Source organism: Phalangium opilio, unplaced genomic scaffold, assembly GCF_054372755.1.
Source record: "Phalangium opilio isolate 3A_F unplaced genomic scaffold, DU_Popi_V2 ptg000003l_1, whole genome shotgun sequence".
NCBI classification, from domain to species: domain Eukaryota; kingdom Metazoa; phylum Arthropoda; class Arachnida; order Opiliones; family Phalangiidae; genus Phalangium; species Phalangium opilio.
This window is the reverse complement of record NW_028324145.1, coordinates 10,509,615-10,531,981: the sequence shown is the minus strand read 5'-3', so window position 1 is coordinate 10,531,981 and position 22,367 is coordinate 10,509,615. Positions and strand designations below refer to the sequence as shown.

General features: G+C 35.3%; 4 protein-coding genes across 6 annotated transcripts in view; 2 read left to right on the top strand and 2 right to left on the bottom strand.

Moving 5' to 3' along the window:
* The window catches only part of Cka (Connector of kinase to AP-1), a 28,647-nt gene extending 16,166 nt beyond the window's left edge, over positions 1 to 12,481 (top strand). Inside the window, exons 2-18 of one of the 2 annotated variants that reach the window (XM_089840667.1) lie at positions 4,681 to 4,784; positions 5,523 to 5,599; positions 5,675 to 5,750; positions 5,830 to 6,214; positions 6,334 to 6,478; positions 6,647 to 6,757; positions 7,440 to 7,739; positions 7,906 to 8,060; positions 8,138 to 8,196; positions 8,278 to 8,394; positions 8,487 to 8,534; positions 8,615 to 8,736; positions 8,824 to 8,991; positions 9,076 to 9,216; positions 9,292 to 9,402; positions 9,497 to 9,583; positions 9,748 to 12,481. In XM_089840667.1, coding sequence (XP_089696793.1) covers positions 4,681 to 4,784; positions 5,523 to 5,599; positions 5,675 to 5,750; positions 5,830 to 6,214; positions 6,334 to 6,478; positions 6,647 to 6,757; positions 7,440 to 7,739; positions 7,906 to 8,060; positions 8,138 to 8,196; positions 8,278 to 8,394; positions 8,487 to 8,534; positions 8,615 to 8,736; positions 8,824 to 8,991; positions 9,076 to 9,216; positions 9,292 to 9,402; positions 9,497 to 9,583; positions 9,748 to 9,917 — 2,376 coding nt within the window. In that variant the 3' untranslated portion in view covers positions 9,918 to 12,481. Of the gene's footprint in view, positions 1 to 4,680; positions 4,785 to 5,522; positions 5,600 to 5,671; positions 5,751 to 5,829; positions 6,215 to 6,333; positions 6,479 to 6,646; positions 6,758 to 7,439; positions 7,740 to 7,905; positions 8,061 to 8,137; positions 8,197 to 8,277; positions 8,395 to 8,486; positions 8,535 to 8,614; positions 8,737 to 8,823; positions 8,992 to 9,075; positions 9,217 to 9,291; positions 9,403 to 9,496; positions 9,584 to 9,747 lie in introns of both variants that reach the window. The other variant, XM_089840666.1, reaches the window with a different exon arrangement.
* A 1,043-nt stretch (positions 12,482 to 13,524) lies between these two features.
* Positions 13,525 to 14,693, bottom strand: Bka (FCF1 rRNA-processing protein Bka). The gene is made up of 6 exons (XM_089840685.1): positions 14,568 to 14,693; positions 14,400 to 14,491; positions 14,271 to 14,342; positions 13,982 to 14,203; positions 13,732 to 13,914; positions 13,525 to 13,650 (listed from the first exon to the last, which is right to left on the bottom strand). Exons 1-6 carry the CDS (start codon positions 14,568 to 14,570, stop codon positions 13,602 to 13,604), a joined length of 621 nt encoding a protein of 206 aa, XP_089696811.1. The 5' UTR covers positions 14,571 to 14,693; the 3' UTR covers positions 13,525 to 13,601.
* Positions 14,425 to 17,034, top strand: LOC149717755 (uncharacterized). 2 transcript variants are annotated; one of them, XM_089840677.1, is made up of 10 exons: positions 14,625 to 14,731; positions 14,794 to 14,957; positions 15,199 to 15,353; positions 15,422 to 15,499; positions 15,572 to 15,659; positions 15,726 to 15,796; positions 15,870 to 15,934; positions 16,012 to 16,392; positions 16,497 to 16,691; positions 16,759 to 17,034. In XM_089840677.1, coding segments are annotated over exons 1-10 (1,209 nt in total). In that variant the 5' UTR covers positions 14,625 to 14,730; the 3' UTR covers positions 16,770 to 17,034. The 2 variants fall into 2 exon arrangements, with proteins under 2 accessions (XP_089696802.1, XP_089696803.1); XM_089840676.1 differs by adding an exon at positions 14,425 to 14,509 and having other exon boundaries at positions 14,715 to 14,957; positions 16,497 to 17,034.
* An 8-nt stretch (positions 17,035 to 17,042) lies between these two features.
* On the bottom strand, positions 17,043 to 18,754 carry LOC149717754 (GDP-D-glucose phosphorylase 1). Its single transcript, XM_089840657.1, has 8 exons — positions 18,623 to 18,754; positions 18,326 to 18,550; positions 18,201 to 18,251; positions 17,984 to 18,126; positions 17,738 to 17,840; positions 17,554 to 17,666; positions 17,276 to 17,490; positions 17,043 to 17,198 (listed from the first exon to the last, which is right to left on the bottom strand). The coding sequence occupies exons 1-8, from the start codon at positions 18,743 to 18,745 to the stop codon at positions 17,089 to 17,091; spliced, it is 1,083 nt and encodes a 360-aa protein (XP_089696783.1). The 5' UTR covers positions 18,746 to 18,754; the 3' UTR covers positions 17,043 to 17,088.
* Positions 18,755 to 22,367: the final 3,613 nt, after the last annotated feature.

Below are 22,367 nucleotides of genomic sequence, written 5' to 3'. Positions count from 1 at the left end.
AAGAACTTTGCCATATTTTGTGCAAGAACTGAGTGAAACTGAAATGATTTGCACCCACTAACTTGTACGGGAAGTGATTATAAATAGGGCTATTTCTAACCTATCCTAGAAAAGAATGTCCATCGTCTAGAGCTTTTGAAATGGACCCTCGCTTTCTCTGAACTCAAACCCGCAGCCTGCGGTTTTACCAAAAATATGTGGAAATCTTAAAAGAACACACTCTCTTTGAACGAATGGTATTTCAAGAATTATACGTTTTGCTTGCCTTGAGGAGTACGTAAGGAAAAATTCCTCAACGTTGGGAAGTTATGACGACGTTTAGCTGACGTCACGTATTACATCAAAACGGCCGGCGTGGGTTCCATACTGCTTTTCAAGTTCAGAAAGGAATTCTGGGTTTCATCTATACTATGTATGACCAAGGGACTGTGATAAATTGGTAACGCTTCTAATACATCTGCTGGAATAAGTTGAATTTATTAGAACCGTACAGAACGGTTGGTGATTGTCCGTTTTTGGGAGAACCCATACGAGACCCGAGAACGTATTATCAGCCATGAACTTATAGGTCGTTTTGTTCTATTGCAACGATACGTGAGGAAACGTTCTTGGGTTTTGTTTAGGTTCTTGGGTGTCGGTCGGTATGGCATCACCTTCATCAACATCAGTTTCGTTTTGGTCCTCCGGACTTGACTTCGGAGGACATAAAGCCTGAAAATGTGATATGAACGTGTGCCCTAGTTATTGAGAGGTTGGTTCTCTTCGTGCTCGAATTACCTATTCCGTATAGCGTCTCCAATCTTAAGGGACATATATATTTTTTCGCCTTTCTTGCTCCCGATGTCGTTTGAAAGAATCCACGCGTGTATAGACAGGACCATACGTCCAGAGGCCGTTAGAGACTACAAACGTTATTTGAATTAAAGATGCCCAATCAGCAGTTGATTAAATGGAAGTTAACGAACTTTAACTGATCTTAATGGTACACGATATATGATTTAACTCATTGTTTGAGGCTGACTGAGGTGGATTTTTGGAACTCAGCTGAATCGTTCTCTTATAACTTTCGGTTAATTTCATTCCAATATAGGTTATCCAATTCTTATTACGTAGCAAGCTCTATTGTATCCTCCCCCCCACTGTCTCTAAGGGTTGAGTGCATTAATAAATCTTCTTTGTACATCCCGAGTATAATACCATAAGTTTATAAAATATGTTCCATAAGTATGACGCTAATTATACTTCGCAATGCTAGAGACTTACAGCTCGAGCAAGCGAGAATTGAAGTCCTACACTCCGTTTTGCAGGACTTACATCTTCCAATTTAGTCTGGGCTAAGCCTTTGACATCGCCTCACCAGGCGTCGCTTTACCTCGAATCTATGACCTACCTCACTCACTTCATGACAAGCTCTCAATAACCAGTGACAAACTTATGGATGGAACATTACCTTATGAACTTACGCTAATACCTATGGGGGGAAATAAACAAAAAATGGATTATTTCCGACAATTTCTCACCTAAAAGAACTATAGTAACAATGTTGCAACAACCCATTCGAGGTCCGTTCGGAGCGTGCATTATGTTTGATTCTTTAATATAATAAAATAACCCGAGCTTCCTTAACGAATCTTGAGTGGTTTCAGCGCAAACTACGACTGAATTAAGCACCTAGGTATATCTTGACTCAATTTGCATTTACTATATACGCTCTCTTGTTGGTCGCTGCTGTGGATTGAATAGGTGGTACTTGTTTCGAATCGCATTTTTTTCACGATCAGTTCGTACCATAGTTAAAAGAGCTCGGCTTTTCGTTACTTTTATTAGATGGTACCCTTGGATACCCAAGAAAATCACGTCTAGTTATTGAATAGGTTATTTCGATCGAGGTTTGACTGTAGAATAGATAAAAAGGCCGGGACAATGTTAAGTTTTGAAGGGTGTACTACCTCCCCATTTTGGTTGCGTAGGACGTATGGGCTACGGACTGTAGTCAAATCTGCACTTGAAATTTATATGGGACCGCGTATTTTATTCCGCTTTGCCGAGCCATAATTTAGTGTCGTTGATAGGAGCTCGTTCTGACATAAAAGCGATTTATATAGCGCAGTTTTCTCGACTGCCTGAAGTCGTACCCGATAGACGGGTTAAGCTAACGTGAACTCAAACGTCTAGGCAGGTTTTTTTGACAAGATGTTCAAGTTCACGACTTGTCTCTTATTGGAATGTACAAGTTGTCTTGGGGCATGTCAAGAACTATATTTTGAAGTAGTAGTGTTGCTGTTTCGTGGGACTTGGGAGTAGTGATTGGGCAATGTCACGTGATTTGAATGTAACCATCGGTGGATAGATTAATCGTAAATTGCCTTACCCCATTTTTAATGCATTCACAGAATCACAGGTGCCTACTAGAGCTCTATTTGACACATCGTAGAAAGTTAAGCCCTTCGTGACATATTGTAGGTCCATTTAAGGGTTACTTAAACTGTCTAGCTAGTAGCCACCCTCTCTCAACTCTACTTAACCATCAGTAGGCTTAACTTTCTCCTTTCATGTAGGAGAGAGAGTATGATGCCCTGGAGTTATATTCTTTCTTGTTGCTTATTCGTTCTTTTTTCTAAAATATGGAAAAAAGCTAGAGAGAGCTCTCTCTTACACTGTCTGTACCTGTTTTATTTTTTTCTTTAGTTCCCAGCATTTGAATTTTCAGTACTTTTTTCTTTTCTATTTCGTTTTAGTCTTTACCCCTACTATCTCCTTCCCGAAGTTTTCTTTTGATGTTTTCTTTTTTCCCGTGGGTTTTGACTTGATAAGGGAAAGGTTTACCGAGTAATTTTAACTTATCATCGGTACGTATAGTCTGTGGGCTGTAAATTGGACTAATTGTGTATTTAAAAAACCTTGGGGAACCAACTAACTGAAGTGTATTACGTACCATAAGTTTATGAGATGTATAAGTATGACACTATCTGTATAGTTTTCACCCTCTCTTTTGCGACACGAATTAAGAAAACTTGAACACTACCGCGTGCTTTTATTGGTAGTGTTCCACGTGTAACACGATACATTTCGCGGAAAAAGTGATTTATATTAAAAACCAAAATCCCCTGGTATTTTTTTTTCACCTATCTTATTACACGGTTTCAAAAAAAAAAAAAATTCTTGGAACTAGCACCACTATAATAACTTTAAAAATAATCTGTGGTTTCCATACATACATAAATTTTCAGTTGGGTATGAAGTTCGTTTCTTATTTAGGGGGAAAAATTTTTATACAGGCGACTTTGTCTTTGGTACAAAGTTAAATTGAAATATCATAAAAAAAATTTTATGTGAAGCCATATACCTACCTGCTTGCTTTTTTAATTCGACTTTAGAGGGGGGGGGGGCAGCAATTTTCACCGTTTCTAAAATTAATCCCTAAGAGAAGTAATCCATAAATTCCTTATAAAACAGGGGTGATAGCGAGATTTAGCCGAGATAAAAAACGTTTAACATTATCAGCAACTTCTAACCAAAGTTACGAGTCATCTTTCGCCCCTACTTTGATGGCTTTATTATCTTGAAAATGTTAACTCCGCTGGAAAGGTTACTAAATGGGACATACTACTCGTAATTTGAAATGGTCTATCTAAATTTTTTTATGTATATATCGTCCTTGGGCGTTTTTATATCAAAGTTGTCAAAGTCAAGGACGAAAGGAGGTCTTACGACTTGCGTATTAAAAAAAAAAAGAAACTATATTAAATCCGGTATTGATGCAGCTGATAGAACTTCTAGTATAACATCTCTCTCACTGTGGTCTTTTTCTTCCGAAACAGGAAATTTTATTTTTGATATTATCAGTGGGACATTATATGTATTTCAAATATGTATTATTAGTAACTTTGATATGGGTTATTTATTCAGATGGTATAAAATAAGGTATATTTCTTAGAAATTGCGTACTTCAATTGCCCCCCCCCCCTTGTATATGGTGTCCGGGCAAGTGTTGCCAGTCATTTGTGGCGTGTGCAAATGCGCAACCGCTATCATACATAGTATTATCAAGAAACGATATCTAGTTTACTATCTCCAGTGCGGAGTTAATCCTCGCCTCTAAATTACAACCAGTAGCATCTCATTGGTTCTTGAAAACTCGTGCACGTCAGGGCGACGCGAATGACGAAAATTACAGTCATATTTTCCGACTGAGGAGAGGCTGCGAAATAGCCCGGCCTCCTTTTACGTCCCCCCTTGTATTTTGAAAGGGGGACTGGGACTATGGCGCGCGAATACTTAGGCATCTTATACTTTCTCCCTAGTAAACTAGATATTGCTTCTTGGTATTATGTTTGATTCAGTTATCATTTATTAAGTTCCAAACCTGCAAGAGATGCTTCAACAAAAGCATTCTGGCAACCCTGACTTAGGGGGATTACTCTAGCCCCCTTTAGTGCACAGTGTCTATAGTTGATATGTACACCAATATATTAATATTGTCTTTTCAATTGAATTTAATTCTTAATTCACTTTTCTCTGAAATCGTCGTCTTTCTTAAAAACAATTCACTTCTTGCGTGCTGTATTAGTAGTTGTTTTTCTTCATTAATCTCTCCATATTGCGCCAAAAAACCCTCTTCCACGTGTCTTTGGTGATGTATCTGCGAGGGGTTAATGATTTCTTTTTGTCTCTTCGCAGGCCAGGATAGCGTTTTTACAAGGAGAAAGAAAAGGCCAAGAAAACCTGAAGAATGACTTAATCCGCAGGATAAAAATGCTTGAATACGCCCTGAAGCAGGAGAGGTATTTAGAGCTACTGTACTATTCTTAGATTCCCACGTGGTTACGCTCTATTTTGATTCTAGTCTAGCCAGTCTCGTTTAAGAAAAAAAAAATTAAAAGTAAACCGGGAAAAAAGGGGGGGAGGGACGAATTATACAGTCGAGAGAAGGAAATAAGTCGGTTAATCTGATATTAATTATTATAAACAATTTTAATGGAGGAACACATTTTTACATTAACATTTAAAACTAAGTTATTATTTATATTTATACTTTTTCCACGTTATTATTTATATTTATACTTTACCACGTTATTATTGATATCATAAGTCTATTATGTAAGGACATTACATAATAGACTTATGTTGATATTTATACTTTACCACGTTATTATTGATATTTATACTTTTCCCCGTTATTATTTTGTTGTTTGTTTGTGAAATTGGCTTATTTTAAATTAAGTTTTGTATAAGCACATGTTCTTGTATGTTTCCACCACTTTGACCAATCGTGAAATAGATTCCGGTCTTTAACATGGTGGGGAATTCAAATGTTTTCAGCCGCGTGTACTCCGGCTTTATCGTGGCACTTTTTTCGAGGGGCTATTCACACTCGGATACTTTCTACATAAATCATTATGGAAGGGTTTTTGCGCGTAATCCATTTAGATAAAGTCAAATAGAAATACGAGGCTATCTTGTATATTGCGAGCTAAAGTTAGTTTCGTGATGAATTATTCATTTAATTACTTTTATTAAAGGGCTAAGTTCCACAGGCTCAAATACGGCACTGAACCCAATTCTGCCGACCTAAAAGCCCCCGTCTTTGATGATATTGGTAAATAACATAATGCCGTAATAAACGCGGATCAAAGACTATTTTGGATTTAATTGGAATCTTAATTCGCAGTAGATGATCCCATGGATGGGGAAACGCTACTGTCTACGAATAATGTGTCATGGAGGCAAGGCAGGCAGTTACTTAGGCAGTACGTGCGCGGTTAAATAGATCGTAAGATCTATTCGTTAGTTAGAAGATGATAATTAACGAATTTTCGCGATGATTAGATACCTTCAAGAGATTGGCTATACGGACACGATTATCGACGTTCGTTCCGCCCGTGTACGGACATTGTTGGGTCTCGCGCCCACTAATCTCGATATGGAAGAAAAACAGAATTCGGTGCCCACTGTCAATGGGGAACAGGTCATGAAAAGGTCCACAGATACGCAGCGAAGAGCTCCCGTTAAAAAAATTCCAAATTCGGTGGCGGAAAACGCCTTGATGGACGCTGAAGCTTCCGTTCTGGCTACGTTTGATTTCCTCGCCTCCGAAAACGTTGACATGGACGAAGAGGATGATAATCTCAGCGACGAAATGGAAGACGTGGGCATAGCTGACGAAGACGCCGAAGATAGAATTGAAAGCAAAAGGTTCAAATCCAAGTCCAAGGTACTGCAAACTCTCCCCTCGGTCATATCAAACGTCACGTCGTCAACAACAAGATCTTTATTATATCTTCGGGAAGAGTTAAGAAGTGTTGTTTTTTTTTTCTTTCTTCCCGTGTATAGCAAGGAGACGGTGGCATATCGCGAAACGATGATGGCATAGCCGATGCCGAAACTGAAGAAGTTCTCTCTGAATTTGATTTTTTAGGACCTGATTTGGCGGAAGGCGCTGGTGAAGCTAGAAGTCATACGGATGGTTCCGAATGGGGTAAGTTTGAATTAACTCGTTTTAAGTTCATTTTGCGTGTGGGGACTGGTTAAAGAAGCGTCGGTTCTAGATTATTGGATAGATATCAGTTCGCGTCAGTAGATGTTAGAGGCTTTCCCGCGGAGTACCATAAGTTTTTCACTTTAGACATTGAAAATTTGCATGCAGAAAACTCGAAAAGCCAGGCATGGGAGCGTGAAACTCCCAAATCGGTCCTTAAATCGCTCGAAGAATTTCGATGGGAACAAAAACGCAAGAAAGGCGGTGGCAGCGTCCACAGTAAGTTGGCTCAAGAACCAACTCAGAAAATGCAAAAAAATGCGCTCGCCCCTCTTGTTATTGAATTGACCGCCTATTTGGGACACTCTTGCGTAACAGTTAAAGGAGAAAGCTTTTTAATACAGCGCCAATTCCAATTAACGTAATGCGACTTAACCATAGGTGACTTGTCTGCTGGGGTATTCCTTTTTTAAACAACATTCGACCTCCCCTTGCGTGTAGTAGTTCGTATCTTTTTGAGTTATATAAGTTGCTTTACGAAAATGCGGCACCAACTTCATTTTGATTAACCTAACATTACTCATCGTGTAGTATGCTTTTACGCGAAACCACCAAACCTACCCAAAATTCAATCCATTCCAATTTTAACCATGATTGTCTCGATATGTCCGAGACTTATCGGATGTTCTATTTGGTTGTTTGTCTAAGAAACCAACAGTATTCTAAGTTCTTGAACGCAATTTGATGCATGGTTCTTGCTTAACGAAATTACCTTTTTTATTTGCATTTTCTGTTTTCTTTTAAGTTTATTATTTAAAATTTTAGGTAAATTTTGTTTACTTATTTCTTTTGATATCCGCATGAATTTTTCTATAATTTTGCCATTATTTTTCTTTTGCTTTTTTTGCACGTTTCTCTTTATATTTTCCATCGCACATTCGAATCAATCCCAACCAAAAAGGAATAAAACGTTCCGCAGTGCATGCTATGCTGGCCAGTCTATCCTCGGCTAACAACAGCGAGGATGGTGGGGACATAACTCTGACAGAATCGGCCTCAGAGGAGGAATCGGATACTTTCGATAACAATTACTATGACGAAGATAACAAGCGAGAGGGGCTTAACGATTCGGTCATAGAGAACCCCTCGTTTAACCATCCATCGACCCCTATTGTCGAAAATGCCGGCTTTTTTGCGGAAGTCAAATTTGCCGAAAACTTACAATTGCCTTCGGAACAGGCTGAAGAATTTAGCAACGATGGTAGGTTTGGATTATGATAGGATGGCTGAAATTGTTCGAGGCTCTTTCCGGGATAAGGTGTGGGTTTGGAAGTACAATATTCTTGAGCTATTTCGCGCAATGTTGTTTGGATTGATGACAAAAAGAAAACCAAAAACATGAATCTTTCGGTTCTGTTTTTTTCAAGCTGTCCAAGGTGTAATGCCCCCCGCTTTCCCTGCAGGGTCCCGCCGACCATTGCTCAGTGTACCCGGAACTGACGAAGAGGCCCTTGAAGCTGTACTCGGTTTGGGAGAGCTAGCCGGTTTAACTGTTAATAATGAAGCGGATACTAGCTATGACGTAATTCCGCTTTTAACACACTTTAATTAAAAAGTATGGACCTAGTGCAACGCATAAGTTTTATCTCCTTGCATTAGATTTCAGCTACTAAAGAGGCATTTCGAAAAACATGGACTGCCAAGTATTCTCTAAGAAGGTGAAGATTTCTACATTATTTGTTTCGTTTTCGCCCGCTAATTTTAAGGTTACTGACGAATTGGACAATACTATTCCTTAGTCATTTTGACGGTGTTCGTGCCCTTGCCTTCCACCCTGTGGATCCTGTACTTGTCACAGCTTCGGAAGACCACACCCTGAAGTTGTGGAATTTACAGAAAACTGTGCCTGCTAAAAAGTGCGTTTCTTTCTTTGTTTTTTTTTTTTTTTTACATAAAATGCTTTAAATACGCGGTAATATCATCAATATTCTTTTATTATATAAAATAGAACTGCATCCCTCGATGTGGAACCTGTCTATACCTTTAGAGCTCATATGTAAGACTCTCTTTGAAATATTATTCCTCCGAACGAAAGTACTCGGTTTTAATTTAGAAGCTTTTGGTTATTTCGCGCAGAGGTTCTGTACTCAGTTTAGCCATGAATGCAACCGGGGAACAGTGCTTTAGCGGGGGACAAGACTCCACTATTCGTTGCTGGAACGTCCCCAATTCCAATATAGATCCCTACGATTCGTTTGGTACTTATCATCCCGTTTTATCTACCCTTGAAAGATAGAATTATCGGAAAACATTCTTCAATAAATTCCGTACTTTTACTCGTTAAGACCCATCAGTTTTGGCGTCGACTCTTAGAGGTCATACGGATGCCGTTTGGGGGCTTTCCATTCACAGTTCCAAGTTGCAGTTGCTATCTTGTTCCGCGGATGGCACAGTCAGACTCTGGGCACCTCAGAGTAAAGTTCCACTCTTACATACCTACACAACGGATGCTGGTATAACGAGGGATTCTGAATCTCTTTACAAAGATCTTAATAGAGGTTTCATTAAACCCAATTTTTCAAAATTTTTTTGAGTAGAGGATGGAGTTCCTACATCCGTTGACTTCATCCCCTGTGAACCATCTCAGATGGTTGCCTCCTATACAACGTCAAATGCTATTATTTTTGATTTGGAGACTGGTAAACCGGTGTTACGGCTAGAAAGCAATCAAACGCCAGGTACTCCGCTTCTTTTCTTCACCTTTTCTATCATTGCACAGTTTTGACAGTTCTGAAATATTGTTATTCGTTTAGATATTAGTCCTCAGAACAAACAAATAAATCGTATAGTTAGCCACCCTACTTTACCTATGACCATAACGGCTCATGAAGACAAAAATATTAGGTTCTTTGATAATAATACAGGTATAGTCTTAAGAGATTATTAATTAATTTAATTTAAAACTGATTTATATTTAATTTCAATCAAATACTTTAAATTCTTTTTGGGGGGAATTAGGGAAAATGGTACATTCAATGGTAGCCCATTTAGATGCCGTAACCAGTTTAGCCGTAGATCCAAATGGTCTTTATTTACTCTCAGGAAGTAAGTATAATTTTATGGTAACCTTATCGGAGAAACAGTGTCCGTCTTTAAGTGGTTTTAGTTCAAAATTTATTATTCTAAATATAAATATACCTAAACGCACGCTTTAAACCTTTTTTAATTTAATAATAACTACAACAATCAAACAAACAAACAAAAAAAAGGCCACGATTGTTCAATTCGGTTGTGGAATATGGATAACCGAACTTGCGTTCAAGAGATTACGTCTCATCGCAAGAAATTTGACGAGTCAATATTCGACGTAGCGTTTCACCCTTCCAAACCTTATATTGCCAGCGCGGGGGCCGATGCTTTGGCCAAAGTGTTTGTATGAGGAGTTTAATAATTATCAATTATAGATGAAATAAACGCGAGCTCTTAACCCTCCCCCCCCCTACCCCCTACCCCATATACCCTTCCCCCCCCCTCCTTCATGCGATGAATAAAAATGCCTAAAAATGCCGTAAACAAAAACAATTTTTAGGGCAAACTATAAACAAATAATCAATTTAAAAACAAATCAACATCCAGCAAAAAGAAAAGCCATATGGTGGTGTGTAGTAAAACGTTGGAGAAAAAAACAAACAAACAAACAAACAAACAAAAACTGATTAATGTTCTTTACTTTCAAAACTTCTTGGTGTGTTTTAATTCCTCCCAGAGTAATTTAAGAGAGAAAATAATTATAAAATTAAAAAAATAATTACAACATAAACCAGGAGCATTTTTGGGCAGCAATTTTTAATATTTAATTAAGTCTTTTTATTAATTAATTAATCTTCTTAAATATTCTTGTGTACAGTTTAAAAAAAAAAAAAGAAGTTCACGTCACGTTACGTTACGTTATTTTGTTTTCTGCAAAAATGAATGAAAAGGGGAGAATTAACCGAATTATTTTCCCTATAAAAGTTAAATTAAAACTTACCATCAATCAGTGGACGGACATTGATTAGGTTTATAAATTTATGGAGGGTTTGAACTTTGAACTTTTTATTAATCAATTTAAGAAGTAATTCGTTAACGAATAAACCGGTAAGTAACTCAACTGACACTGGGGGGGGGGGGGAATTTCAAAAAGATTGTTTTAATTAATTAATTAATCGTCGATGTTTGTGTGGTTTAATTATTTAATTAATTAATTGGTAGTATTTTTTTTTTTTTTTTTTTTTTTCACTAATTTCCTCGTGAATTATTTAAAAGGCCTAAATTGAAATTGAACTATTGGTTTAAATTTCTTCTTCTTCTTCGAAAAAAAAATAGACTCTGAACTGAACTGAACTGTCCATTTGAAAATAATACATACATACATACATACATAATGTGAGGAATTTTTTTTTTTTTTTTTATTAATTTAAAATTTTAAAAAAAAAATTATTAAGTGTGGACCAAAAAATTAACGTTATTTTTTGGATAGACGCTAATTAAGAGTTTAAATTATATATAAATAATATTACCCCCCCCCCCTCACCTCACCTCCCTTTTACACGAAATTGGAAATTGTTATTAACCAATCAACTAACTCGATCGCAATTGGTAAATAATAAAAAATAACAATGTAAGTTCAAGGTAAAACAACAACAACAAGTTTTTTGGGGGAAAATTTTAGGTGGAAAATACCCTAATGAGGACGAAAAAAAACAATGAAAATATTTTAAAAGAAAACAAAAACCCTAGTTCGTATATTTTCTCTCCTTTTGCGTGTCAATTTTTGTACATAGGTTGAATGAATGTGTAATTTTTTCGTGAAAAGTAGTCAAAAAAACAAACAAAGTATAAAAAAAACTTAACCTTTAAAAAAAAAAAAAAAAACAATGGTTATTGTGTCGAAAAACTAAGAAATAAATAAATTAAGAAAACAAACAAACAAATGGGGGAAATCCTACTAAACTAAAAAACAAACGTATTTGCAAAAAAAGTGAAATTTGGGCACCTTTTTTGCGCACATTTAAGGTTATTTAAAAAACAAAAAAAAAAAACCCAACCTCCCGTGAATAAAACCAGTTATTTTTTTTTTTTTTTTCATATATTTTTTTTTTTCATTTTTAGTGAAGATTAAAAACAAGGTAATTATTAGCTTAGTTAACTTAATAATTTTAATTAGGAAAAAAAAAATAATATTCAATTAAAAGGACATATGAACTTTATAAAAAAAAGGTGTTATTTCATTTTTTTTAATTATATAAATTTTAAACCTAAAATAATTAAACGAAAGAAATCCTCCCAACATGGCTTTTTTATAGGTAGATTATAAAAAAAAATACAAAATTGTCAATGTACAGTGTACAAAGTCATTATTATGCACTAATTCTTAAACGTAGATGTTATATTTCAGTATAAAATGACCACTTTTCTGGTCATTCATTAAAAAAAATAAATAAATAAATAAACAACAGAAACAAAAACTCATCCTCCCAAATATACACAAACAAATAAACAAATTAAAAACAAATAAAACTCAGTTGAGGAAACAATAAGCCAATATTGGGGGAAGAAAACAACAAACAACAAAGATCATAAACCTAAAATGGTTTCGCAATTTATTTATTTGAAAAAATAGGGAAAAATTATTTTTTCCTTTTAGAAATTTTGTAATTATTACTAAAAAAAAAATAATCTTTTTCATTAATTAATTATTCAATTAATCATTAAAAAGAAATGGCAGTGATATAGGATCTTAAAAAGTTGAATGAAAAACAAAAGCAAAAAAATAAAAATAAAAAAAAATAACTAAGGCAGTCATTAAGTAGTTGCTCTTAATAAAATGAAGAAAAATAATTAATGAAAAACAAACAAAAAAAAACAACCCTCGGCCATGTGCTTCCTTTTATAAGAAAAAAAAAAAAAATGAAATCATAAAATCCTGTGAAGGCAAAATAAAAGTGTCCGTTTGAAAATATCCTTTATTTAAAGTATTTAAATTTTATTCAGATTAGATGAGTATCTTCATTAAGATGGAGTTCATAAATGAAAAGCGGTTCAACGTGGAGTTAACCAAATGAAAAGCGGTTCAACATGGAGTTAACCAAATGAAAAGCAGTTCAACATCTTCATCAACATGGAATTAATAAATGAAAAGCAGTTCATTTGAGTTCAATCTTCATAAAAGTGATGTTAACAAATGAAAACAGTTCAAAATCTTCATCAAGATGGAGTTCAACAAATGAAAAGCAGTCCAACATTTTTATCAAGATGCAGTTCAACAAATGAAAAGCAGTCCAACATTTTTATCAAGATGGAGTTCAACAAATGAAAAGCAGTCCAACATTTTTATCAACATGGAGTTCAACAAATGAAAAGATGTCCAACATTTTTATCAACATGGAGTTCAACAAATGAAAAGCAGTTCTGTTCAACATGGAGTTAACAAATGAAAAGGAGTTCAACATCATCAATATGGAGTTAACATTTTTATCAAGATGGTGTTCAACAAATGAAAAGCAGTCCAACATTTTTATCAACATGGAGTTCAACAAATGAAAAGCAGTCCAACATTTTTATCAAGATGGAGTTCAACAAATGAAAAGCAGTCCAACATTTTTATCAAGATGGAGTTCAACAAATGAAAAGCAGTCCAACATTTTTATCAACATGGAGTTAACCAAATGAAAAGCAGTTCTGTTCAACATGGAGTTAACAAATGAAAAGGAGTTCAACATCATCAATATGGAGTTAACATTTTTATCAAGATGGAGTTCAACAAATGAAAAGCAGTCCAACATTTTTATCAAGATGGAGTTCAACAAATGAAAAGCAGTTCTGTTCAACATGGAGTTAACAAATGAAAAGCAGTTCTGTTCAACATGGAGTTAACAAATGAAAAGGAGTTCAACATCATCAATATGGAGTTAATAAACTTATTCATTAAGATGGAGTTCAACAAATGAAAACCACTTCAACAACACTTCTATTTAACTATTGTGGTAAGGAAAGTAAGTCTAAAATTTTGCTTAATTTGAATAATTTAATTATTTCCAAATATTTTACACAAGTGATAAGTACATTTTTTATTGAAACAAATTTACAGCATTGGAGCACCATAAGCATCAGGCATTCTCTCAATTGAAAACCTAATAGATGAAAGAAAACAAATTAATATAAAATATTTCTGATAATTAAATTACTTTAAAAGTAACCAATCTTTTTCTTACTTATGTTGATACAGATACATAATTGGAACTCCAGGAATTTTCCGTATCCTTCTTTTCAAATCTTTATCACATGTAGCAACAATATAGCATTTATGCTGCGTTACTCTCTGAACAAGACAGTCATCAGCATATGTACCTTTATGAGAGCAAGGTAATCTTTCAAATCTAGGGTCTTTAGCAATCCTGTAATTTGAATATATTACATTTTATTATTCATCATTTAAACATTCCTTTCACTTATATAATATACCTTAAAGCCACTCTATATTTTGCACCTAACTTCTCCAATTCACCAAGAACACAATCAGTAACGTAAGGAATACATTTGGCATAAAGACAATCCATCATGGATTGAATTATATCAAGTTTATTTTTGATGGCAAAGTTTATGAAGTTTGTGTCCAAAAGCACATGGAATGGGGGTCCCAATTGAGTGTTGTACTTGAAAAATAAGGCTGAAGAATGCTGTGGACTGTTTTAAAAGTGTTTGTAATATTATTAATATTATTAGTTTTGGGGGAGATGTTTATTCAACATACGCTTCTGTAATTTTAATGGCTCCTGGATCAACCTTTTTTGCTTTTTTCTTGTCTAGACGATCTTTCGCTTTTCTATTAATAAAAGATTAGTAAAAGGGAAAATTAAACGGTTAAAATGGCACCACGTACAATCTTGGATCATTTAAGCTGATTCTTTTCTTCATTTGAGCAAATTTGGGTCCTTTTGATGCTTTTGAAGATTTGTTTCCTTTACTTTTTCCCTTCAAAAGGAATACAAAGTAAAATATTTTGAATATTTAAATAGGATATTTCTTAAACCAAAAAAACTATTCTTACCATTTTAATTGTAATATTTCTAAGGTAATTAGAATATTTAACTGTTTCAAAAACACTGTCACTTTTGCTAAGCCTAAGCACGTGGCATAAAACTGGGCCAAAGTTCAAATTGACGATTGTAAGCAGACGATTCGTTTGTCATTTTAGGCGGGAGTCTGAACAAAGTTGGTTGCGTGGCCTTTTCGCCGGTTTACTTTTATTAGCTAATTTTCAAGTTAATTGCTAGTGTTATACGTAATGGATAAAGCTAATAATAAGTTTGAAAAAACTATAAATTACATCCAAGTCGTACTTCAAAGTTTGCAAAGGGAAACCAACATTTTTATTGATGCCTCAAAGAAGTTCAAATCCAAGCTGCCAAGAGACCATTTTATGTCAAGTTGCGCAGATGTAAGTGTAATTTACTTTAAATCGAATGTCAGAGCTTTAAATTAATTTATTCGTGGCCCATACTTCGTGGTAATCCAAGCCCTAAACAATAGTGTTTAAATTTACTGAATAACGAAGCTACGTCACCCACGTGGGGTGTCAAACAATTCCTTTGTCTTGCTAAGCCTTGGTTAAAAAAAATTCCTTTGTCTCGTATGCCTTGGTCCCGAGGGATAGACTAACATTAATCAATTGTTTTCAGGTTTTGAGGCAATTAAAGTTTCTTTTCAATATGAATGAATTAGAAATGATAAAAGATTCAAAAAATATTGTCATTAGTGACTCTTTTGTGGAACTGTCTGTTAAAATTGCAAAGCAATCTTACAATATTAACGAATCTTGTTTGAAAGCGTTCAGGTTCGAACTCTGCTCTGCCTTTAATGGGAATTTAATCTAAAAGACTTAAAAATGTTTGATGTTTGCAGTTTGAGTGAACAACGAATGAGATTAGGTTTCTTTGTTGTGGCATATACACTAGCTCTGGGGATTTTAGCTCGAATTTAGTAAGCGTAGAGTACTTTAGTTTAGATTGAATTTGTCTGCCTTATAAACTAACTAATATAATTCTCAATTAGTTCTTTGAGTAAAGCCCTCATTCTTCTAGCTGCGAGGTTATCTTATGACTTGAAACAAAAGCTTTGTTTCGTTTCAAATTCGAAACAGGTAACATTATTTTTTCCACTACTATTTAGGCTTAAGATAAAAATTTAATTCAAACCCATCTTTAAGCCTAATGTTGAACTAAGGAACTTTGGTTGGCATTTATTGGCGAGTATAGGATACTCCCCTAATAAATTATAGTACGTCATCATTTAATTAAATAACTTAAGTGATGACCCGTATTAAACCTTATAATTATGTGTAATTACGTAGTTTATTAACTCGATCAGATTCTTCTGTTGAAGATGAGTATCTTGATGAAATTCAAGATCTAGGAGGTGAAAATTTATTAATTATTAGTTTAATAAATTAATGCGGTGATAGTTAATTAAGGTATATGTTTTTAATTATGAAGTTGTGATCTCGAGGGACGAGGGAACAAATTTAATTCCCGAAGAGAGTTTAGTTGAGGAAACAAATGATAAAGTGGAGGAATTACCCGAAATATTAAATGAACCTGTGCCTTTCAACAATATAAAGAATCTGAAACACCTGAAGGAAGTTTGTCGTAAAACAATAAAGTCTGGAGGGGACAGGCAAGAGTTGAAGGCACAGGTAAAGGTAGTGTTTACGCAAACTGTCAAGAAGGTGAAAAAGTTAAAAGCCAAGGGTGGAAAAAATGTCAAATCCAAGAAGAAACTTGTGCAAATGGCAGCCTCTAAGATGACAGATCTTCTGAAATCAAGTTTAAAGGAAACAGCTGCAAAATCTAAGGGATACCAATCAATATTCGATGGTAATTTGTCTTCCTTTGAGATTATAGAGTATACGAAGTGACAGTTCAGTTTAAACCGCGTACTTTTGTAAAAAATTTCAATGTGAAAACTTAAATGTTTTCAGATGAAATTGAAGAAAGCCAAGCTGCAGATTCTGATATTGATACCAATGTCACTCCGAAACAAACCACCCAATTAGAGTCTAAGGTACAGATCGAGGGATTGCAGAACTGGAAGGAAAAGAAAACCTTTTTGAAAAAAATGAAATCTTCTGAATCTGTGAAAGAAATGCTTTCAATGTGGAAACAAATGATGAAAGGTCAGCGTGAGGATTTGAATGAGCTCATTCCATCATCCGTCTCTAAAAAGGATCGTATTCAAATCAGGAAACTTTTAGCTAGGACATCAAAAGTGGCTGGAACCGTCATTAAACCACAACTTCAGGTTAGAAAAACAGCTCGTAAGGTAGTAAGCCTTATTGAGGAAGCGGCGGCGAAATAAATTATGTAAATAATTTATTTATTTAATTAAGAATAAGAATGGAGGAGGTAAGATTCGCTTCAAGCCAAAGCAAAACCTAGAGATAAAATAATAAAATGCTAAGCCTAAACGCGCCAGAATTCTAGGAAAGACACGTATAATTAATATACTCAATCATTTAACCAGCAGTCCAGCATAAAGAGTTTATTATAACATTTACTAATTAACATACATATTTAAATATTATTACTAACACAATTTTTAACTTTTACAAACTGATCATGACAGGCTTCATGAAGAAGCTGAATTATTTCCTCCTCTTTTATATTTTTATAAGTATCTTCATCTAAGAGAGAAATATAATACGTATTTCTTTTAGTAGTAGGCCAAATTAGGCTTAATTTCATTCATTAAGACTGTTACCTTTGATTAGGATATGTCCAGCTAATTCGCATAAGGCTGGTATAACAACGTCAATGTTTTTAGAGCCTTTAACCGAGTTTCGGGCCCATAGAATAATTCTTACATTATCATATACGTCTTTATCACTTGCAATATCTGCCCCTTGACCCCATGTCATAAAAATGGTATGGGCTATGTCGTTTTTTAAGAAATATTGTATAAACTTCATAATTGATCTGATAAAAAGGTAATTTTTGAGTTATTCTAAGCTTAACTTTAAATAAATGTAGAGGTATTACTTGACTATATCCTCTATATTATCAATTGTAACGAGAAATACAAATCCTTCGGCAGGATACTCGCTAAATTCATAACAATGACTACCTATTTTCTCACTAATAATTTTTAATTCCTTATAACAAAACAAACTTAAATTTATTTAGGATAAATTTAAATAGATTAACGTAATTTGAATCGAATTACCGCGGTTTCAATGTAGAGGGGGTAATTTAAATAATACATGTGCATATGAAAATGATTGACAGACGCGTAAGCTGTCAATGCATTAAAGCCTATTCGAAAAGATCTGTAAAAATATCTTTAAATGCTTCGAAAAAACAGCTTTGCAAATTGTCAAAAGAACCTTTTGGCCTATTTGCACTTATTAATCGCAAAATTAAAACCAACTTTACAAAGGGGGACGGGGGTTTAAGGAACCTATTCACGTACCTATTTGCACTTAGGAACATTATATGAATGGCCAGTCTTAAACCATCCTCCCTTAAGACTTGATTTAAACATTTTTTAATGGAGGGTACCAACAAACTATTGCAATACTCCAATGGACTGGCATTTATTATTATCGCGTGCTTCTGAAAATAGTTAATAAAGTTAGGCCTACTTCTACTAGTTAAGAGTTAATTTAAATTATAAACTTCAAACCAGCCTCAGATTCATCTTTGACTGGATTTTCCGTACAGTTAATGTACATCAAAATCTATGAAAAGTTAAACATTTATTAGAAAAATTAAGAATATTCCACCTTTTTAGAGAAAAATATTCAAAAAATACTTCTCCGTCTTTGATTTTATTGAAATTGAATTTTTCCGCGTTAAAAGGCATTACTAAAGAGTCGACCTCTTGTGGTGGTCTTCTTTCTTTGGCGCGTTTGACGTTGAGTTGCGCCACAAAACCGTACCGTCCCAAAAGGATTTTGGTTTGTAGTTGGTCCAATTTGTACCGGAAATAACCCTGACTAAGAGCATTTTCCCATGACCTCTTTAGGCATACATTAAACTGGGAAAGGGAACAAGATTTATTATTTGGTTGTGTTCATTTATTTATTGATTGATTTCCTTCCTAACCAACCTTAGTTTCGTCTTTAGAGGCAATACTCTCTAAAATTTCATTATTAGATTCGTTAAAGTTCCTTTCAGTTACGTTTAAGCGAAATTCTTGGTAAGAATAATTAAATAACAAGGGACTTGTCATTGTATATCTTGAGGGATTAAATTTAGAATGCAATGGGAAACGCTGGGAGCGGGTTCGCGCCTAGATATCGAGTTGTCAACCTAAAGGGATCGACGTTCGGGAATAGAGATATCCGGTTTTAGTTCCACCTCTCAATTCTTATTATGTGAAACTTATGTAATAACACACTACTGTTGTTGTTGAAGTTTTTAAATACTTGTCAAAACTACAAAAAAGGTCTAAACTGAGCCCAGATGTTCTAATAAATGACCTTCCCACCGGGTTACGGGGTCAGAATACGCATTAAGGATGTCGTAGATAAAATTATTATGTGTCACTCGATATAGGATACTTGTTTAATTATCAACAAGAGATAGAGCAAATGCCCTAAAATGTTTACCTTTGGAAAGGTTCGTAAATAAAATTAACATCCTACCGCCTTGAAGTATAAATTTACACCGCTACCTTAGCTTGGAGGACAAAGGTGAGAGGGAGTAGTATTCTCCATACTTAGCCTCCTTACCCCCATCTACGGACATCAACGATGTCCTCCCTGCAGTGGCGTGTTGGTTGGATCATAAGGTACGATGCTCCCTGTGCTTTAAAAATAGAAGCTGATTTATGAAGATGAGCTTCAGTTTTTCAAATGGCGCTACGCGGCAGCACTTGACACTCCCCTACTAAAGTTAGGACAACTTAGGAGCGTGAGCAAGGTGCTCTTGGAGACTCACATTGCCGCACTTAGCCCACCAATACACTACTCCATTTCACCTCCCTCTCCAAGCCTTTAGTATTAGTACCTTGGCTATACGTACTAAGGGATTAACTAAGCTCACTGCTAAGCTGTAATCAATAAGAAAAAGCGCAATACTTAATTCCTAATCCAATAATCCCATTCAAAACAGAACAATTTCACATCGTTATATTAGTCGTTGCTAAATCCATGGTTATAAAAATAATGCAGGAGTATAAATTCCCAAAGTCAGTTGGTAATTGAAGTTCCGTTGGAACAAAAATGCGGTTTTATAGAAACGCAAGTTTTTATCCCCGTTATTTTTTTTTTTTTTTCGTATAAGTCACAAAACCCACAAGAATGAGGACACTAACGGTACTTTAGCCGTTCTCACCATCCATCATAAGTTAAAAGGGTACAGAAAACCAAAGACCCTGTTATTGTCAGTTCAATTTGAAGCAGCCTGTCCAAGGTCTTACAGGGGTGGGTTTCTAAGGCTCCTATATATCCCGCCTTTCGCATTTCCCAGATACGACTGTAGTACGTCGTAGAATTTTAACGAGTTTTTTGAATTCGCTCTTTAATAATGAACGCCATCCTACAGGCAATTGTCTCTATAATTGATTTTATTCCGTGTCTGTTCTAGGAAATTGTGCATTAATTTAAACATTAGCTCATAAGATATGTTCCGTTATAAGTTTGTCACTGGTTACAAACTGGAGCTTTTCATGAAGTGAGGGAGGTAGGTCATAGATTCGAGGTAAAGTGACGCCTGGTGAGGCGCTGTCAAAGGCTTAGTACAGACTAAATAGGTAGATGGAAGTCCTGCAAAATTAACCACCGAGTGTAGGACTTCAATTCTCGCTTGTCGTTCTCGAACTAGCTCGAGCTGTAAGTCTCTCGGTAGCATTACGAAGTATAGACTTGTGGCGGTAGAGAGGGGCGTAGACTGTGTATCCCTCCATCTGGGAGCGCTCTTGTAAGAGGAGATACTGTACGCGACCAGTAGGGGGGATTACACTAAGCTAAGAGATAGAAGGGTATGACGTTTGCATACGTGGTATACTGCCATTACTCTATAGGAAGTGTTATACTTATGGAAGGAACTTATCTTATAAACATATGGTGGTATTTATTGAGCCATTCAATATTCATGATAAAAATTCGGGATAGAATATATTCACGCTTGAATAGACTGTAGTTGCGTGCCCACGAATAGTTCAATAACAATTTCTGCAAAGAAAAAAGAAAGAAGGCTCGCTCTCTATTCTATATTTAGGGCTTTGCATGCTCTGTCAAACATCAGGACTATATAATCCACGGAATATTTTGGTTAAGATCAAAACAGAATAGGGCATATTGGTATTGGTAATTTATTTGCAACTCTAATAACCATAATAGTAAACCCTAATTATTTTCATATCTTTACGAGAAATTTTATAAAATTTGTCGCGCTGTCTGAATCTTCTTTAATTAATGGTGATTTTAATTGGAAGACTCGAATTTAAAATTGCGTCAGAGGAACGAGTATTAAGAAAGGCGACACTTATTTATGATGATTACCAGGAAAATAGTTTCTCCGTTTAAAGGAAGGGTCGCGTTCGATAAAAGATACGACAATGGCAGCCTCTTCTACTCTTTCATACATATTAGCGCTGGCAAAGGTTAGGGGTGCTAGTACTTTATCGTTAAGTAGTCGAGTTTTGGTAGGGGGGGATGTTTTTGAAGCTAGGGAGGATGGACATCACGGCGTGGTATTGAACGCGATTCTTGACAGTTTCATTTAAGCCACCCTGACCTAGAAGAAATTTTTCGGATATCTAACTAACAAAGCTTCTTATCAGCGGAAACTTCCGAAACATTAACCCCTAAATATTAACGCCCACCAAAGCTAAAACGAAACATTTGCAAAGACAAATTTAGTAACATCAGAAGGGGATAATAGAAGAAGGATGACAATGTGTATCCTCTTTAGTTACGTAACATGATTCTTCCCAGGCGAGGGAGCCTTTTTTGCTTGCTCTCCCACTCATCAAACTTCAGATGGGTATGGATCGCACAGCAGGGTGAATTCTATAACTGTTTGGTGGTACTAAATTCTCAGTAATCAACCCACAAACCTTGATTGTCTTGACGTGGGACAAAAATCCACAAGCGCATGCGCCTTGAGGGAACTATTTATCGCGTATGTGATTCGGTTTAGTATAAGCTTGCTCCAAATGTTAAGGGATGTTGGAAAGAATCATGTTACAATTACCCCGGCCGCTTTGTGTGGGTACACTTCTCTCGATGAGGAGCAGGGGCGTGCCAACTACGGGGACAGCGGGGGCGAACGCCCCCGCTCAAATTTTCAACTCTATGGGAACTTTAACATTAGGCAGCCATTTTGCCCCCGCTAAAGTATGGCTCATGTTGGCACGCCCTTGATGAGGAGTATTATATACTTCTGGTAACACGAGTGATAACGAATTTATTCAACTAACTGTTGAATATTAATATATTAATCGCGGAACCTCTATGATCTTTGAAGGAATTGAATACATTCTTGTTTGTTTTTCGAAAACAAATTTTAATTTGAGAAAAAAAGAGCGTGTAGACAGTCTAATAATATCAAGTTATTAAATCTGAAAATCCCGGGAGAGAAAATTTTCCCACGCTTTCTCTATCCCCCTTTCCCTCAGCTAGGTCGTGCAAAATTAATTGAATTTCAAACAAAAAAAAAAAAAAAAAAAAAAATTGCGATATGCATTTTTTTTTTAATCTGATACATATCCTTTTGAAATTTAAAGTAGTCTGCGTTCAATTCTAGGAAATCGCGTCAACTAAAATTTGATGTATAAATGGGATTTTCAAATTCGATATTTTTCATAAATAAGAAAAAAAAAATCCCGGGATATATTTGAAGGAAAA

What these genes read in the sequence shown, in the direction of transcription:
- Bka (XM_089840685.1), bottom strand. An exon ending in AGCTTAAATGATCCAAGATT is followed by an intron (nt 14,343 to 14,399) that starts GTACGTGGTGCC and finishes TTTTATTAATAG; the next exon opens with AAAAGCGAAAGATCGTCTAG. An exon ending in ATGTATCTGTATCAACATAA is followed by an intron (nt 13,651 to 13,731) that starts GTAAGAAAAAGA and finishes TTCATCTATTAG; the next exon opens with GTTTTCAATTGAGAGAATGC.
- LOC149717755 (XM_089840676.1), top strand. Translation starts at nt 14,805, where the DNA reads ATGGATAAAGCTAATAATAAGTTTGAAAAAACTATAAATTACATCCAA. An exon ending in GGGATTTTAGCTCGAATTTA is followed by an intron (nt 15,500 to 15,571) that starts GTAAGCGTAGAG and finishes ATTCTCAATTAG; the next exon opens with TTCTTTGAGTAAAGCCCTCA. An exon ending in TCGTTTCAAATTCGAAACAG is followed by an intron (nt 15,660 to 15,725) that starts GTAACATTATTT and finishes CCCATCTTTAAG; the next exon opens with CCTAATGTTGAACTAAGGAA.
- LOC149717754 (XM_089840657.1), bottom strand. Translation starts at nt 18,745, where the DNA reads ATGACAAGTCCCTTGTTATTTAATTATTCTTACCAAGAATTTCGCTTA. An exon ending in CCTCTAAAGACGAAACTAAG is followed by an intron (nt 18,551 to 18,622) that starts GTTGGTTAGGAA and finishes TCCCTTTCCCAG; the next exon opens with TTTAATGTATGCCTAAAGAG. An exon ending in CCCTCTACATTGAAACCGCG is followed by an intron (nt 17,667 to 17,737) that starts GTAATTCGATTC and finishes TTTTGTTATAAG; the next exon opens with GAATTAAAAATTATTAGTGA.